Consider the following 16,439-nt stretch of genomic DNA (forward strand, 5'->3'; position numbering starts at 1 on the left):
TAATATTGACCTACTAAGGCTGCTTTCACACATCCGGCTTGAGCTCTGCGGCTCAATCCGGCTGTGCAAGCTATGCAACGGATGCGGTGAAAACACCGCATCCTTTGCATACGTTTTTCCCATGCGGCCAGTCCGGTTTTTACCGCTTGCGGCATGCTATTGAGCATGCGCAGTGGCAAAAACCGCATGCGGCGGCTGGATGCGGTTTTTTGCCACATCGCGCCGCATCCGGCCGCCATAGGCATGCATTGAAAAATGTGCCGCATCGGCCGAATGCGGCACGATGCGGGGTTTTTTTGCCGCACGAAAAAACGTGCTAGGCAACGTTCCATCCGGCCGCCGCATTGGCTAAATCTGCCGCATGCGGCAAAAACTGGATGGAACGCAAGGCCTTGCGGCACAATGTGGCACTAATTGAAGTCTATGCAGAAAAAACGCAACCGGCAGCAAAAAAAAAACGGTTGCGATTTTCCTGCAAAGTGCCGGAGTGTGCCGCATTGCAGAAACCGGAGGTGTGAAAGCAGCCTAAGCCGTCCATAATCTATCTCATCCATACATCTCTGAACTAATCTCCCATTAATTTCCCACTCGTAATCTCCGGTTCTCCCAGCCCTCCTCTCTGCCACACTTGTGCATTTCGCTCCCTCGCCTCCAAGACTTCTCCTGAGTATCAACCATCCTCTTGAATTCTGTGCCCCAACACATCTGATTAATACTACAATTAGAACTTTCGGAAACAACTTGAAAACCAATCTTTTCAAGAAAAAGTACAGCTTTCAATGACCCTACTGACCCACCCCACAATGTCAGAATCACCGGGATCCGCTGAAGCGTTCCAGAGTTAAAACCTCATAAAGGGACACTGGTCAGAATTGCAAAAAATGGCCTGGGCATTAAGTACAAAATTGGCTTTGTCCTTAAAGGGAAGCTGTCAGGTGCAATATACATAGAACCACGAGCAGTTCTGGGTGCATATTCTTGATCCCTGCCTAACCCTCCCTGTATACACTAGCATAGATAAAGAGATCTTTACAAAAAGTATTTCTAAAGATCATTTATAATATGCTAATGAGGCCAGTGAATAGTCGCAAGGGTGTTAGTTCCATTGGCTAGTCAGCCCCCTTAGCATGTAAGAGCGCTCCTATGAGCGTGCTAAAATAATGAATGCACAGCGTCAGCGGTATGGTCGATCTCACTGCGCATGATCAGAAGTCCCAGACTTCCAGTCATGAGTATTATGAAGCCGGGTGTGCGCATCCAGGCTTCAAACTAATGTAGTGCGCATGGAACCATCAGAGGAAAAGTATAATAGAAACACAGGCACCACTTCTGTATTTTATAGCCACTCCTGGTTTTGACTTAAAAATATTAAGGTAAAAAAAACAAACCTCACAATGTGTGCAGTGGCCTTACAAATACTGTGGTAAAACACTGACTAAACCCTGAAAGCGTTGATGTCTGCATACTTCAGACTATGTAATGTATTTAAGACTTTATATTATTTTCAATCTCCTGGGAACAGAGGGAATTTATGCCCAGGACAGGACAGGTACACACGGGGTGGACAGGTACACACGGGGTGGACAGGTACACACGGGGTGGACAGGTACACACTGGGTGGACAGGTGCACACGGGGTGGACAGGTGCACACGGGGTGGACAGGTGCACACGGGGTGGACAGGTGCACACTGGGTGGACAGGTGCACACGGGGTGGACAGGTGCACACGGGGTGGACAGGTGCACACGGGGTGGACAGGTGCACACTGGGTGGACAGGTGCACACTGGGTGGACAGGTGCACACGGGGTGGACAGGTGCACACGGGGTGGACAGGTGCACACGGGGTGGACAGGTACACACTGGGTGGACAGGTACACACTGGGTGGACAGGTACACACGGGGTGGACAGGGGCACACGGGGTGGACAGGGGCACACGGGGTGGACAGGGGCACACGGGGTGGACAGGTGCACACGGGGTGGACAGGTGCACACGTGGTGGACAGGTGCACACGGGGTGGACAGGTGCACACGGGGTTTACAGGTGCACACGGGGTGGACAGGTGCACACGGGGTGGACAGGTGCACACGCGGTGGACAGGTGCACACGGGGTGGACAGGTGCACACGGGGTGGACAGGTACACACGGGGTTTACAGGTGCACACGGGGTGGACAGGTACACACTGGGTGGACAGGTACACACGGGGTTTACAGGTGCACACGCGGTGGACAGGTGCACACGGGGTTTACAGGTGCACACGGGGTGGACAGGTGCACACGGGGTGGACAGGTACACACGGGGTGGACAGGTACACACGGGGTTTACAGGTGCACACGCGGTGGACAGGTGCACACGGGGTGGACAGGTACACACGGGGTGTAGTATTGCTTAGTTAGCACTAGGTGGCGCTGTGTCCACAGGCGGCCGGTAAATGCACTGCGTTCTGGGAGATGATGCTTGCTGGTGATGCAGCGTATCTTCGTCTGCGGGTAGAGGACTACATTTCCCAGAAATCCCTCCATGGTAGACTGGCTGCAGCGCTAGGATGGGGTGCCGGTGGCTGGGATGAATCTAAAGCACTGACCGGAGGATGGCAGCTTGTGACAGGGAGATAGTGTATCACAAGGACAGCTCCCAGGTGACAGAGCTCAGTGTACATGTCGTGTTTGTGGTGTGGGCATGGATGTCCTGGTGTGCGGTGGTGTGATGCATATCCATGTATCATCATCACAGTGGGCATGCCTGCTTAGGTGAGTGGGTCGTGGTTCGAGTTGATGCATGCAGCATCTAGAAATGCATCATTTCCATGCAGCATACTGTGATCTGCTCCATTCCCTATGTACTGTGCAGAATCCCACATCACTGCTAGCTCCATAGGAGACAACATAGTACAATCTGGGCTGTGCTGGGGAGTAAAGGAACCCTATTCCATCTGCCTAGCAACAACATGGAGGAGCCAGAGAGTAAAGTAATTCATTGCGTTCAAAGTCCCTGGAAGACTGGTGGAACATACAGGGTTAACCGCCCTGCTTTATTTCTGTTCTTCTCAATGTCATCATTTGCCTATGTGTGATATTTCTGTATACATACGACAGTATTTCTAATGGCAGCTGAGCCATGGTAGGATCCATTGTAACCGGCTTCCACTAATCGTATCACTCTTGTCTGGTCTATGCGATCTGCGAGCCAATGTACATTGCAATCACTGCTCTTTTTCCTTGTGATGTCTCCAGTCTTGTACCCGTTGATTGACATGTACATTACAGGCCTTATCGTGTATGTTAGCGTCCTCTTTAGTGCAACCAGTGGCAAACAATATGGAAATACAGGAGCATATGTCATTTTATTGTGGTAAAAGGGAAAACCAAGTTTTTTTTTTCCGGTGTGCACTTCTTGTCTTGTACTATACAGTCATGATTGCATGATACTAGCCGTGTCCTCTACCAACCCTTGCCTTGTCCATCACCCTTGTACATCATGTACAAGGGATTCTTTCTCCTTATGTCTTTATCCAGCTGAGGATTGGCTCTCACATATGGCGACATTCAATCTACTGTTTAACACAGAAAGATTTATAGTAAAACAGATTTCCAGGACATGAGTTTTACCAGGCAGATAACATAAAAACATGGATGTTTAAAGGGAATCTGTCAGCTGGATCACCCAAACTATATGCGCATGTAGCTCTTGAATAGAAGTCTAGTAATACCTGTACATGACAGTCTGTTCCTCCATTAGTGGGAAATCAGGGTTTTAATTGATGAAGCTAAAGTGCAATGTTAGATCTGAAGCCTGTCACTCCAGCTCTATTCCCTGCAAGTGCCGCCCCCTCCTGCTGCTTCACTGACAGCCTCTGTACTGTGTGACTTTAGGCAAAGGAGCCATTAGTCAAGCAGAAGGAGATGGTGCTACATGAGGAATAGAGCTGGAGTGACAGAGGTTTCAGATCTACAGACCCATTTGTTTATCAATTCAAACTGATACACTGACTATGTAAAGGTATTGCTGGACTTGTCTTTCGAAGAGCTACATGCGCATATAAATAATTTGTGGGGTGAAATCCTGCTTACAGATTCCCTATAATTTACTGATTCTGGATTAGATGGATAACAGATACTGATTGAAAATTACTTACAGCACCCATTATCATGTCCATAAATGTTGCCACCCATCTCTCAACTGACCTGCAGTAGTTTATATGTATTCCATGCTGCTCACACACATATATATTATATGTGTATAGACTGAACATACAATTCCTGTGTGGCCCTTGGAGAGACAGGGGCCGAACATTGGGTGATTGCTTCCTTTTTGGTATTGATTAGGGATGATCGAATACCTCAAATATTCGGCTTTGCGAATATTTGCCGAATAGGTCGCTGATATTCGACTATTCGCGAATATTCGATGCGCAATGTAAGTCTATGGGAAACCCAAATAACAACTATTCTGAACTATTCGGGCTTCCCAAAGACTTACATTGCACATCGAATATTCGCATAGCGGCGACCTGTTCGTCAGATATTCGCAAAGCCGAATATTTGAGGTATTTGATCATCCCTAGTATTGATTAGTGAGAACATGTCAGGATTCTCTGTCTAAGGCCTCCTTCACATGTCCATTTTTCCGGTACGTGTAGTGTCCGTGTAGAGACAAGTTCACACGCATACTCATTAAAATCTGTGTGATCCATACAGAGAAATGTCTGTTTTTAGCATGAAAAATGATAAAAAGAACCAATAGAAGTCTGTGGGTCCGTGAAAAACACGTACATGGTATCTGTGTGACATGTGTGTGCTGTCCTTGTGACAATGACCAAAAATAAATGCATTCAAGAAATTAAAGATGTGTTAAAGGTGATGGAGTTTTTAGATGGCTTTTACAGCTTAGCCAAGTAACTAATTGATAAAAACAATGTAGAGTCCCCCCATTTTTGATAACCAGCAAAGGTAAAGCAGACAGCTGGGGACTGATATTATCAGGTTGGGAAAGTCCATGGTAATTGGTCTCTTCCAAGCCTAAAAATACCAGCCCACAACCGCCCCAGAATAGGAGCATCAAATTAGATGTACCAATTCTAGCTCTTCCCGATTGCCCTGGTGCGGTGACAATCGAGGTAATACTTTTGAAGTTGATATCAGCTGGGTAATGTCAGCTAGCATCAAGCCCTGGTGTGAGTAATGGAGGTGTCTATCAAACACCCCCACTACTAACCTAGTAATCCAAAAAAGAGACACACACATGAAAGAATAATTGTTTTCAGTAAACCCTCCCCGAAGCTTTCCCTCGATTACCTTTTATAAACCCACCCCCCCAAAACATGCAACTCTGCTATAGTCCAGGGAATCCGCCGTAATCCACCTAATCTGTCATAGTCCAAAAGAGGATATCTGAAAAACCCCACAAACATACAAACTCAGAGAAATATGACAAGACACATACTTGATTTATTACTCTGTGTTTGCATGTTTCTGTTTTTTCCAGGTATCTTTTTTTGGACTAAGCCAGATTTAGTGGACTCCCTGGATTCCTTGGACTATGGCGGAGCTGCATGGTTTTTTTTTCTTTTAATAAAATGGTAAATGAGGAAAAGTTTCGTGGAGTGTATCTTGAAATAAATAATTTTTTCGTGTGTCTTTTTTTTTTTTTTTTTTCTTTTATTAATTGGTTAGTAATGTGGGTGTGTGATAAGACATCTATCTATTACTAACACTAGAGCTTGATGCCAGCTGACACTACACAGCTGTTATCAACCCCATAAACCATTACCCGATTGCCACCGCACCAGGGCAATCAGGAAGCGCCAAGGTGAAAAGCTAGAATTAGCACATCTAATGTGATGCTCCTCTTTTGAAGTGGTTGCGGGCTGGTATTTTGACACAGGGAAGGATCTAATAACCATGGACCTTCCCAGCCTGATAATATCAGCCCACAGCTGTCAGCTTTACCTTTGCTTTACCCATAATGTTTTTTCAATTCATTTTTAATTTATTTATTTGGCTAATAGTTGTAAAATCTATCTATCTATCTATCTATCTATCTTTGCACATCTTTAACACATTAAGGAATATCAATTTTAATGTCTTGCTCCTGTGACACGAATGATACAAGGACGGCCCACACATACACACGGATGTCCACATGGATGGTCAAAATGGATCATGCCAAACTTCCGTTTTTTTAAACAGACTGGTGAAGGGGGTCTTACATAGAGGAAATTCTTGTGGAAAGGTGGTAGAGAAGAAAACAATACAAGGCCTACTGTCACGAGTGGCCAAGTATACATTTGATCTTTCCTGTGGGGCACCCTGTCTTCCATGTATGTTACTGTCTGTATTGTACTCTCTTCCTTCAGTAATTGTGCAGTTAATCAACCACAAATATGGAAAAGGTCCTGACAATTTGTAGAATGTAAGAATTAATCTTTTTGTGATTTCACTAATATGAGAGAAGACGTCCTTGCTTATGGCTAGTTGAGCTACATGTGGATATTGGACATTTCATATAATCTTTCCATAAACATGCACTATATGATCATACAATACATGTTCATATAGACCATTTAGGCAATGGAGAATATATTAGTAGTTTGTCAAAAAAGTAACTTATTTCAGCAATTTCCTAATTAATATAATATGCTATGAATTGAATCACTGGTTTATAAAGCAGAAGAAATAATTCAGAACAGGATCTCTGTTACACTTTCTGGCACTGTCAGTGAATCACAGCCTTCGTGTACATCATCCTTGACTATGTAGCGCAGAGAAGGTTAATGATTTGTTTTGTTACGACGTTCATTTGATTTCCCTCCCCCCTCTCTTCCTCGTTGCTGAAATTATGTAAATGAACATGAACCAGTAAAATCCGTGTAAAAAGGGTTTGTGATTACAGTATCAGCTTGTGGATTTATTCACTGAAACACATTTTTGCACTCATATAATTTAATATAGAAATGGCATCAGCAATACAAGTCTTTCTACACTTGTTGCTAGGCAAAGGCTCAAATAGGTTCTTTCTCGCATATGGCAAAACATGCTATTTACAAGGTACCCAGAAAGAATAAGAAAAGGAATACAAATCATGAAAGAAACCTAGGCAGCCGCTTTGGGGTTATATATTCCAGACTTTGTTTGCCCCTTCTCATAGAGCAAGTGAATAAGGTGCCACCAATCCCCAAGCGGCACAAGGTTAGCAAACAAATAATTAGAGAGCCAGCTGAGTAATAAGGGAAGGGTAACAATTAGGGATGATCCAATACTTCAAATATTCGGCTTCGCGAATATTTTCCGAATAGGTCACCGCTATTCGACTATTCGCGAATATTCGATGCGCAATGTAAGTCTATGAGAAACCCGAATAACAACTATTTGGAACTATTCGGGCTTCCCATAGATTTACATTGGGCATCGAATAGTCGCATAGCGGCCACCTATTTGGAAAATATTCGCAAAGCCGAATATTTGAGGTATTCGATCATCCCTAGTAACAATGTGACCCAATTGATTTTCACTGTGGAGCTTTTTCCACTCTATGTATTCTTATAAGTTATCGGATGACACGTTCCCATTCATTAATATTGGTGTCCTAATGAAAGACTCCATGGAATACGATGCACTGACTTAATTGAGAGACGCAAGTCACAATAAATTTGGCTCATCTTCTAAGTGGCATGCGCCTTGCCAGAAATTTTACTCCATTAGGGAATAGAGTACCATTTCTGGTTTAACAAACGCCAGCACTTTTTGCTGAATTGAATGGGTGAGCATAGCTACACCATATCTTCGTCAATCCCCCATTTTGGCAGAGCTGCTTCAAACTGAAGTGAAAACGCCAAATCACATACATTTTTCTTGCAACTTCACATTGCGCAAAAATTTGGGAAGTTTCAAAGTATTTTCCGACAGTTTTCTGGCATGAAAGCTGATAAATTTCTCCCTTAGTCTTTGGCTGGAGTCACACTTGTGAGAAACTCGCGCAAGTCTCGCATCGCATCACCTGGCATGGCTGCTCACTCTCCGGACAAGAGCACCTCAGCTGCATAGAAATACATGCAGCTGACCCGCTCCTGTCCGGAGAGTGGGCGGCCATGCCAGGTGATTAGATCCGAGACTTACGCGAGTCTCTCGCAAGTGTGACTCCAGCCTTAGAAATAAAAAAGTATCACAGTAAAGACAATCTGTCAGTACCATTCACACCCCAAACTATCCATATGGTCACGATGCTCTGTGTAAGGTGATGTCATCTCTGCCTTTATTCATGCAATCTGTTGCTCTCTGACAACTGAAAAATCGGGGTTTTCATTCATATGCAAATGTGGTTGAAGTGCTTTGGGCGTGCCTGATGCCCTCACTGGCTCTTTGTCTCTACTAACCTCACCATCTTCTGCCTGACTGACAGGTCTCTGGCTTGACTGCATCGTGTATAAGCTGTTAGTCAAGCAGAAGCAGGTGATTCTAGATGACAAATAGACCTTGGTTGGCAGAGACTGAAGAAGTGCTTCAGTCTAATTTTTATATGTATTCAAACAGGAATTTTTCAGTTGTCAGTTAGCAACGGATTGCATAAATAAAGGTATGGATGAAATAATGTTTTACAAAGCAACATAACCATACAAATAGTATTGAGGGTTGTATTGTGTTGTCAGATTCTTTTTAACAGCCTAACATGCTAATTAGAGGAAACCTTTCATCACATGGTAATAGGTTTCTAAAGCTGTTGCTCACTGATCTGTCCCTAATGCTGGGTTCACATATAGCGACGCAGCAGCGATCACGACAGGCGACCTGACCTTATCAGGATCGCTGCTGCGTCGTTACATGGTCGCTGGTGAGCTGTCAAACAGGCAGATCTCACCAGCGACCAGTGACCAGCCCCCAGCCAGCAGCGACGGGTGGAAGCGGTGCTGCGTTTGGCAACTAAGGTAAATATCGGGTAACCAAGGGCTTAATTACCCGATATTTACATTGGTTACCAGCACACACCGCTTAGCGCTGGATCCCTGCACGCCAGAGTACACATCGGGTTAATAAGCAAACCCTTGCTTATTTACCTGATGTGTACTCTGGCGTGCAGGGAGCCGGCAGCACAGGCAGCGTGAGAGTGGCGGACGCTGGTAACGAAGGTAAATATCGGGTAACCAAGGAAAGGGCTTCCCTTGGTTACCCGATGTTTACCTTGGTTACAGCTTACCGCAGGCTGCCAGAAGCCGGCTCCCTGCTCCCTGCTCGCTTCAGTTCGTCACTCTCTCGCTGTCACACACAGCAATGTGTGCTTCACAGCGGGAGAGCAACAAGCAAAAAATGAAGCAGAACATTCAGCAACGAGCGGCGACCTCACAGCAGGGGCCAGCTCGTTGCTGAATGTCACACACAGCGACAGCGACGGGACAGAAAATGGTGACGTAGCAGTGACGTCGCTGTGTGTGACACCACCTTAAGGCTATGTGCCCACGGGACAATGTACCCGTGGATTTTGCCGCAGAAAACCAGCGGATTTATCTGAATTTTCTAGATAAATCCGCAGGTTTTAGCAAGTACAGACACTCCCCATGTTATCCTATGGGACTTAGGGGGTGTTTGTGTCCATGCTGCGGTATGTGCGACTGCGGAATATGCTGCTGATGTCCCACAGCCACAAGTAACTGCATGTCAATTATTCCTGCAGAAATACCTGCGGAATTCTCGCTCCCCCAATATGGAGATAGAGGCCGGGACTTCTGCAGGTAAGTCGCACGAATATCTGCAGGTTTACCACAGATATTTCGCTGGAATCCCACAGCTATGGATAGCTGTGGATCCGGGGGAGCTGCTGCGGGAATCCTGCGGACATACCTGCGGATATATCCACAGGTACATAGTCCCATGGGCACATGGCCTTAGAGCATCATAAAGCTAAAGTTGTAAAGTAGACTGCTCACCTGTGAAGATTCAGGTCACACCGGGAACCATGCAGGCCAATTCTCTTCCTAGCTTGATTGCCTAATTATTACATGACTGTTCCTGCAACATCCAGCACATATGCAGTAAAGCAAGGTATACTAGCCCCTGTGTCATCTGAGCTTGCCCCCAATTTCCCTAGAACTGACTTATAGGACGTCAATCAAGCCCAAACTGCATAGCTGCTGAGGTGACTGGGACCATCCACCAGACCTTTCACAGATAGAGCATGATACCTTATTATCTCCTTTATATTGCAAAAGACATTTCATTGAGTGCCTTCTTTTGACAACTATCACCCTGAATGGTGATTTAGCGGTGATTTAGGTTCTCTTTAACTTGTGGACATTAATGTGTTGTGGATTCAGTCTATATAGAAAAAAATGGCGTGCACACTGGTCATGACCGAGGTGCTAGTGGTCGGGTACAAAAAAACACGTAATAGTAGGAGAGAACACTGCACACTAATTTTTTTGATGCAAAAGTGAAATTTTTTTTTTTTTATTTTTGCTTGAAGTGAAAAATATACATTGAAGGTAGAACATAGAACCCCAATAGTAGGATATGCGACCAGACAAATGTTTCGGACGAGGCGGCCTTGTTCAGAGTCGCTGTCATTGGTGGTTCCGTGTAGCATGCAAAGGAGAGATTCACCTTCATATATCCCTTCGACAGACCGTATGCCGACACTCCCGTGTCCTGGCTCCATGTGTCTATCAGTCTATAACAGGACATCCATAGATATATGTAGGTCCATGTTCCAACTCTGTATACAGTGTATACCACAAAAGTGAACACACCCTTCACATTTTTGTAAATATTTGATATCTTTTCATGGGACAACACTGTAGATATAACATTTTGATACAATGTAAAGTAACCAGTGTACAGGTTGTGTAAGGCCTAAGCCACACGGCGAGAAAATCGTTGCGAGTGGAGTGCGATAAAACATTGCATTCCACTCGGATCAATTCTAGCCTGTGTGTCAGCACCCATGAGCGATTATTTTCTCAGCCCTAATTGGACTGAAAAAACAATCGTAGCATGCTGCGATTGTAATGCGAGACTCTTTTCTCTCACACCCATTCAAGTGAATGGGGCGAGAGAAAAATCGCACTGCACTCGCGGTACTCCGGTGTACCGCGTGTGCAGAGCGAGAATTGCAATAGCCGGCTACAGAGGAGAGAGGGAGATAAATCCCTCCCTCTCCTCCGTGCCAGTCCGCCCCTCCGCAGCACTGGCCCGCCCCTCCTGAGAGCCGGACCGCACCCCCCGCAGCTGAGGACCGCTCGCACAGTCGGACCGCAGTTGCAGGGATACAAGCATGACACTCTGCTCCTGCTGTACTGCCAGCGTGAGCCGAGTGTCATGCGAACATCGCAGTAGTGCCCCGTGTGGCCCCAGCCTAACATTGTAAATTTGGTGCCCTCTACAAAACTCAACACATAGCCATTAATGTCTAAACCGCTGGCAACAAAAATGAGTACCCCCCTAAGTGAAAATGGCCAAATTGTGCCCAATTAGCCATTTTCCCTCCCTAATGTCATGTGACTTATTAGTATTATAAGGTCTCACGTGTGAATGCGGAGCAGGTTTGTTAAATTTGATATTATCGCTCACACACTCTCTCATACTGTTCACTAGAAGTTCAACATTGCTCCTCATGGCAAAGAATTCTCTGAGGATCTGAAAAAAAGAATTGTTGCTCAATGTGAAAATGGCCTAGGCGATAAGAAGATGCAGCATGGTGGCCAAGACCATACAGCGGTTTAACTAGATAGGTTCCACTCAGAAAAGGCCTTGCCGTGGTCGACCAAAGAAATTGACTGTATGTGCTTAAGGTCATATCCAGAGGTTTTTTCAAAATTGACATATGAGTGCTGACAGCATTGCTGAAGAGGTTAAATCGGTGAGGGGTCACCCTGTTAGCTCTCAGATAATACGCCACACACTGCATCAGATTGGTCTGCATGGCTGTCGCCCTAGAAAGAAACCTCTACCAAAGATGGTGCACAAGATAGCCCTTAAACAGTTTGATGGAGACAAGAAAATTAAAGACAGGGATTATTGGAACCATGTCCTGTGGTCTGATGAGACCAGGAGCAATGCATTTGGTTCAGATAGTGTCAAGCATGTGTAGCGACAACAAGGTGATGAGTACAAAGACAAGTGTAAATTCAAACCGATACAAGACAAGTGTAACTTGCCTACAGTCAAGCATGGCGGTGGGAGTGTCATGGTTTGGGGCTGCATGAATTCTTCCTTATATGGTGGTCAGAGTTCATTGAGGGAACCATGAATGCCAGTGTAACAGTCACCGCCAGATGTGGTAAAGCGGTGAGTTGAAGTAGACCCACTGGACCACACGGGGGCCTGGGCTTACCTTTTAGTAGGAGGGGCTTGACTAAGCGCCTATCGCGAGGCAGACGCCAGGTGCCACTCCCAGGGCAGTGACCGGGACTATAACAGCTGACCCCCAAGGTAGAGATGGACACAGGTGCTGATTGGCTGAGTCTCTAGTGTAGACAGGGACCACCAGGATAGCCGAGGCAGACAGCACAGCCAGGACGGACTGGCAGAGTCATTAGCATGGACAGAAACCACAGGGGTAGCAGAGGCTGGTGGCACGGCCAGGGTGGACGGGCACAGTCACTAACTAACTGAACACATTGATCAGTCACCTCCCTTAGTGGGAGACTACCTTAAGTACCTAGTGCCTTTCAGTGATAGGCTGAGAGGCACTTCCAGGGAATGAGGCGTTGGCCCTTTCAGAGAAGGGTAGTGGCACACACGCACAACCTATGAACACTTCGGGAAGACCTGTGACTCGTGCACAGGTCCTAAAAATGGCAAGCAGGAAGCACCCACGGAGGAGCGCGGGGAAGTCGGGTAGCGTGGTAAGAGCCAGCCGCAGTGGTGAGTAAGTGCGTGTTCCTGCGGGAAGGGGAGCAATGGGTGCAGGGACACCTTCGCTACAGCCAGCATGTATCGTGACATACTGAAGCAGAGCATGATCCCCTCCCTTCGGAAACTGGGCAGCAGGGCAATATTCCAACAAGATAACGACCCTAGACACACCTTGCTAAAGAAACTGAGGGGAAAGGTGCTGGACTGGCCAGGTATGTCTCTAGACCTAAGCTATATTGAGCATCTGTGGGGCATCCTCAAATGGAAGGTGCAGGAGTGCAAGGTCTCCAACATCCACCAGCTTTGTAATCCTCTGATATAGGATTCCAGTGGCTCCTGTGAGGCTCTAGTGAACTCCATGTCCAAGAGAGTAAAGGCAGTGCTTAAAAATAATGGTGGCCACACAAAATAGTCACACTTTCGTCAGAATTTGGCCATTTTCACTTAGGGGTGTACTCACTTTTCTTGCCATCGGTTTAGACATTAATGGCTGTGTGTTGAGTCATTTAGAGGACACCTCAAATTTACAGTGTTATACAAGCCATACACTGACTACTTTACATTGTATCAAAGTGTCATATCTTCAGTGTTGTCCCATGACAAGATATAATAAAACATTTACAAAATTTGAGGGTTGTACACACGTTTGTGATATACTATACGTTAAAGGAAGCATAAGGAAAAATCTGTGAGATAAATGATTGGGGAATGAGCTATTTCATGCAATATAACGAAAATATGCTTCCATAAAAGCAATGTAAAGTCACTACAGGAACTCATGGAATGTTTATGGCTCTGTAAAATTAGCATAGAGACTCCTTGTGGCATCATATAGGCTTCTGCCATCAGTAAGATGTAGAAAAGAGAAAGAACAAAAATGGCCTGTGCTATAAATGAAGAATAATCAAAGGAGAACAAACAGTGATTTCTTACTTATATTGTACATAATGGAAGAAGAGTGAATTCTACCCTGGTGACTGTAAACTAGGAAGGTATGGGGCTGAGTGTTAAGAGTAGGGGATCCTTTGTATCGTTGTGATCTCAGAAGTTGGAGCCGATGACGGATATGTGTATTATCGAGTATGACAAGAATGGATCTGACTTTGTGACTGTGTGCAGACTAATGACTGTTCCCGGATGGAGAAGAGAAATAAGTGTGCTAATGAAGAGAACATGAGAATCGTATGTGTCTTGAAATATCTTCTCTCGGGTCTTTCAGAGTGAAGATATTGATGAGTGGGACGATGCTGCTCTTATTAAATCCTATGAAAAGGCTGTCCAGTCTTTCCAGGTACCTAATTACTAGCTGCATTTACCTAATAATAAATATTAATTTCTTACCTCAAGTGACAACAAACTGTTATACGTTACTCTGCTGTGGTTGAACTTATGAATACTGTTAATACGCTTTTAAACTAGAATTCCATCTTAGTCTAATGTAGTGGAATGAAGAATGACAGTTTTCACCTACCGTACTACTTCTTCCATTTTCGATCATTTAGCTAGATGCTACTCAGAGCCTTGGGCGGATTTCCAAAAGAGGCAAAACCCAAAAGCTGCATTTTTGCTATTGTAGGAAAATAATGTACATTGCTCTGTCCCTTACTTTGCTTTCATTAAATGGAGTAGTTTTTTTTGTTTTTTGTTTTTTAACCTTTTGGTAAGACCTCTTAGTTTAAAAAAGACAAACCACCAGGATATAGCAATATAAACTAAAGACCGTGCCATACTGGCACTAAGGACCTGAGTCCAAGCATACCTGTCGTAAAAATATCTGATGCTTATCTGATTCAGTTTATGAAAAGGGGCACATCATAGAGGAAGCTCGAAGAGGACTTTACAGTGAGGACTCGACCCACAAAGGACCGCACTCATTGCCCCTGTCAACCAAAGTGCAGTGCATGTCAGCAACTTAGATTAAAGATATTTCTGCAACCAAGCATCCGATCAGTCTACAGCAGGTATGCCTGGATTCAGCATCCTAGTGCCAGTATGGCACTGCCTTTAGTTTATATTGCAAAATCCTGGTGGTTTGTCCCCTTTAAAGACCTTTTACTAGTTTGAGCATGGTAAACTAGTCACATCATGGCTGCAGAGTTGAATAAAACATAGTTTTTATTTTTTAAAGGGAAGCTGTCAGGTCAGATAACACTACTAAGCTGCAATTAGGTTCATGTGCATGCTAATAGCATTAGGAAGGTGCTCAGCTGCTGACTGAAAGAATGGCACCTGGGAGAAAAATTAGCTTTATTTCTTCCAGAAGCCTCCAGCTTTCAGTCATACAGGTGTGACGGCACTACAGCCACCACTCAAAACATTGATAATGGTGACTGTAAGCATGCCCTGTCACGTTGACTGGCTGCCACCTTTTCACAGATGACCTGAGGAGACAGCTGTCAGTTAAAGTGCTGGGGCGTGCTTACAGCCACCTCTTAGGGGTACTTTGCATACTACGACATCGCATGGTAGCGATGCCAAGCGTGATAGTCCCCGCCCCCGTCGCAGCTGCGATATCTTGTGATAGCTGCCATAGCGAAAATTATTGCTACGGCAGCTTCACATGCACTTACCTGCCCTGCGACGTCGCTCTGGCCGGCGAACCGCCTGCTTCCTAAGGGGGCGGGTCGTGCGGCGTCACAGCGACGTCACACGGCAGGCAGCCAATAGAAGTGGAGGGGCGGAGATGAGCGGGACGTAAACATCCCGCCCACCTTCTTCCTTCCTCATTGCAGCCGGGACGCAGGTAAGGCGATGTTCCTCGCTCCTGTGGCTTCACACACAGCGATGTGTGCTGCCGCAGGAACGAGGAACAACATCGTAACATCGGTCCTTCCGATATTATGGAAATGACTGACGCTACACCGATCACCGATTTCAACGCTTTTGCGCTCGTTAATCGTAGTAAAAATGATTCACATACTCCGACGTCGACAGCGACGCCGGATGTGCGTCACTTTCAATTTGACCCCACCGACATCGCACCTGCGATGTCGTAGTGTGCAAAGTACCGCTTACAGTATACTGTAGTGAGCAATGACTGCAGTCATGCTCTATGACTTAAATCCAGTGGCTCCCAGGAGAAATAAAGTTAATTTTTTCCCAGGAGCAACACTTTCACTAAAGTGGCCAAGCACCGTCCTAATGGTTTTAACCTGCACATTAACCCTATATCTGCAGGTTAATTACATTATCCAAATTAAGAGGTTCCTTTTCTTTCCTCATTGCATGTAAGATATTATCTTGTGAAGATTAGGTTATAATCTTTGTTAAATCCAAGGGGGCGTGGCCAGAGATTTTCCTCTTAGGGCGTGTACTTTTATCCCTGCATGATGTTGACCAATCGTAAGTAGAAGGCCTCATGCAAGGGGAAAAAACATGTCCTCAGAGAGGCTTAGAACATGCATTCTCCTGTGAGACATGTAATGATAGACAACCCTGCTCTCAACTGTGATCTCTGCAGCCACTGTGTCATTACATGTTCCGCTTTCATTTCACAGCAGTCTGTTGGGGGGGGGGATTACAGCAGCTCTGATGGCATTGTGAGATTGCAGCTGCAGAGGTGTTTGTAATGTCACAGCTCAACTCTATTCCCCTTC

The 16,439-nt window shown here is 45.5% G+C and overlaps 1 protein-coding gene across 3 annotated transcripts in view; it reads left to right on the forward strand.

The window, feature by feature from the left end:
- Nucleotides 1–2,440: 2,440 nt before the first annotated feature.
- The window catches only part of LOC142295039 (survival motor neuron protein 1-like), a 71,253-nt gene continuing 57,254 nt past the window's right edge, over nucleotides 2,441–16,439 (forward strand). For 2 of the 3 annotated variants that reach the window (XM_075338112.1, XM_075338126.1), the window contains exons 1-2: nucleotides 2,441–2,639; nucleotides 14,063–14,134. In XM_075338112.1, coding sequence (XP_075194227.1) covers nucleotides 2,592–2,639; nucleotides 14,063–14,134 — 120 coding nt within the window. In that variant the 5' untranslated portion in view covers nucleotides 2,441–2,591. The remainder of the gene's footprint in view (nucleotides 2,640–14,062; nucleotides 14,135–16,439) is intronic. The other variant, XM_075338119.1, reaches the window with a different exon arrangement.

This window comes from Anomaloglossus baeobatrachus, chromosome 1, assembly GCF_048569485.1.
Source record: "Anomaloglossus baeobatrachus isolate aAnoBae1 chromosome 1, aAnoBae1.hap1, whole genome shotgun sequence".
Lineage (NCBI taxonomy): Eukaryota > Metazoa > Chordata > Amphibia > Anura > Aromobatidae > Anomaloglossus > Anomaloglossus baeobatrachus.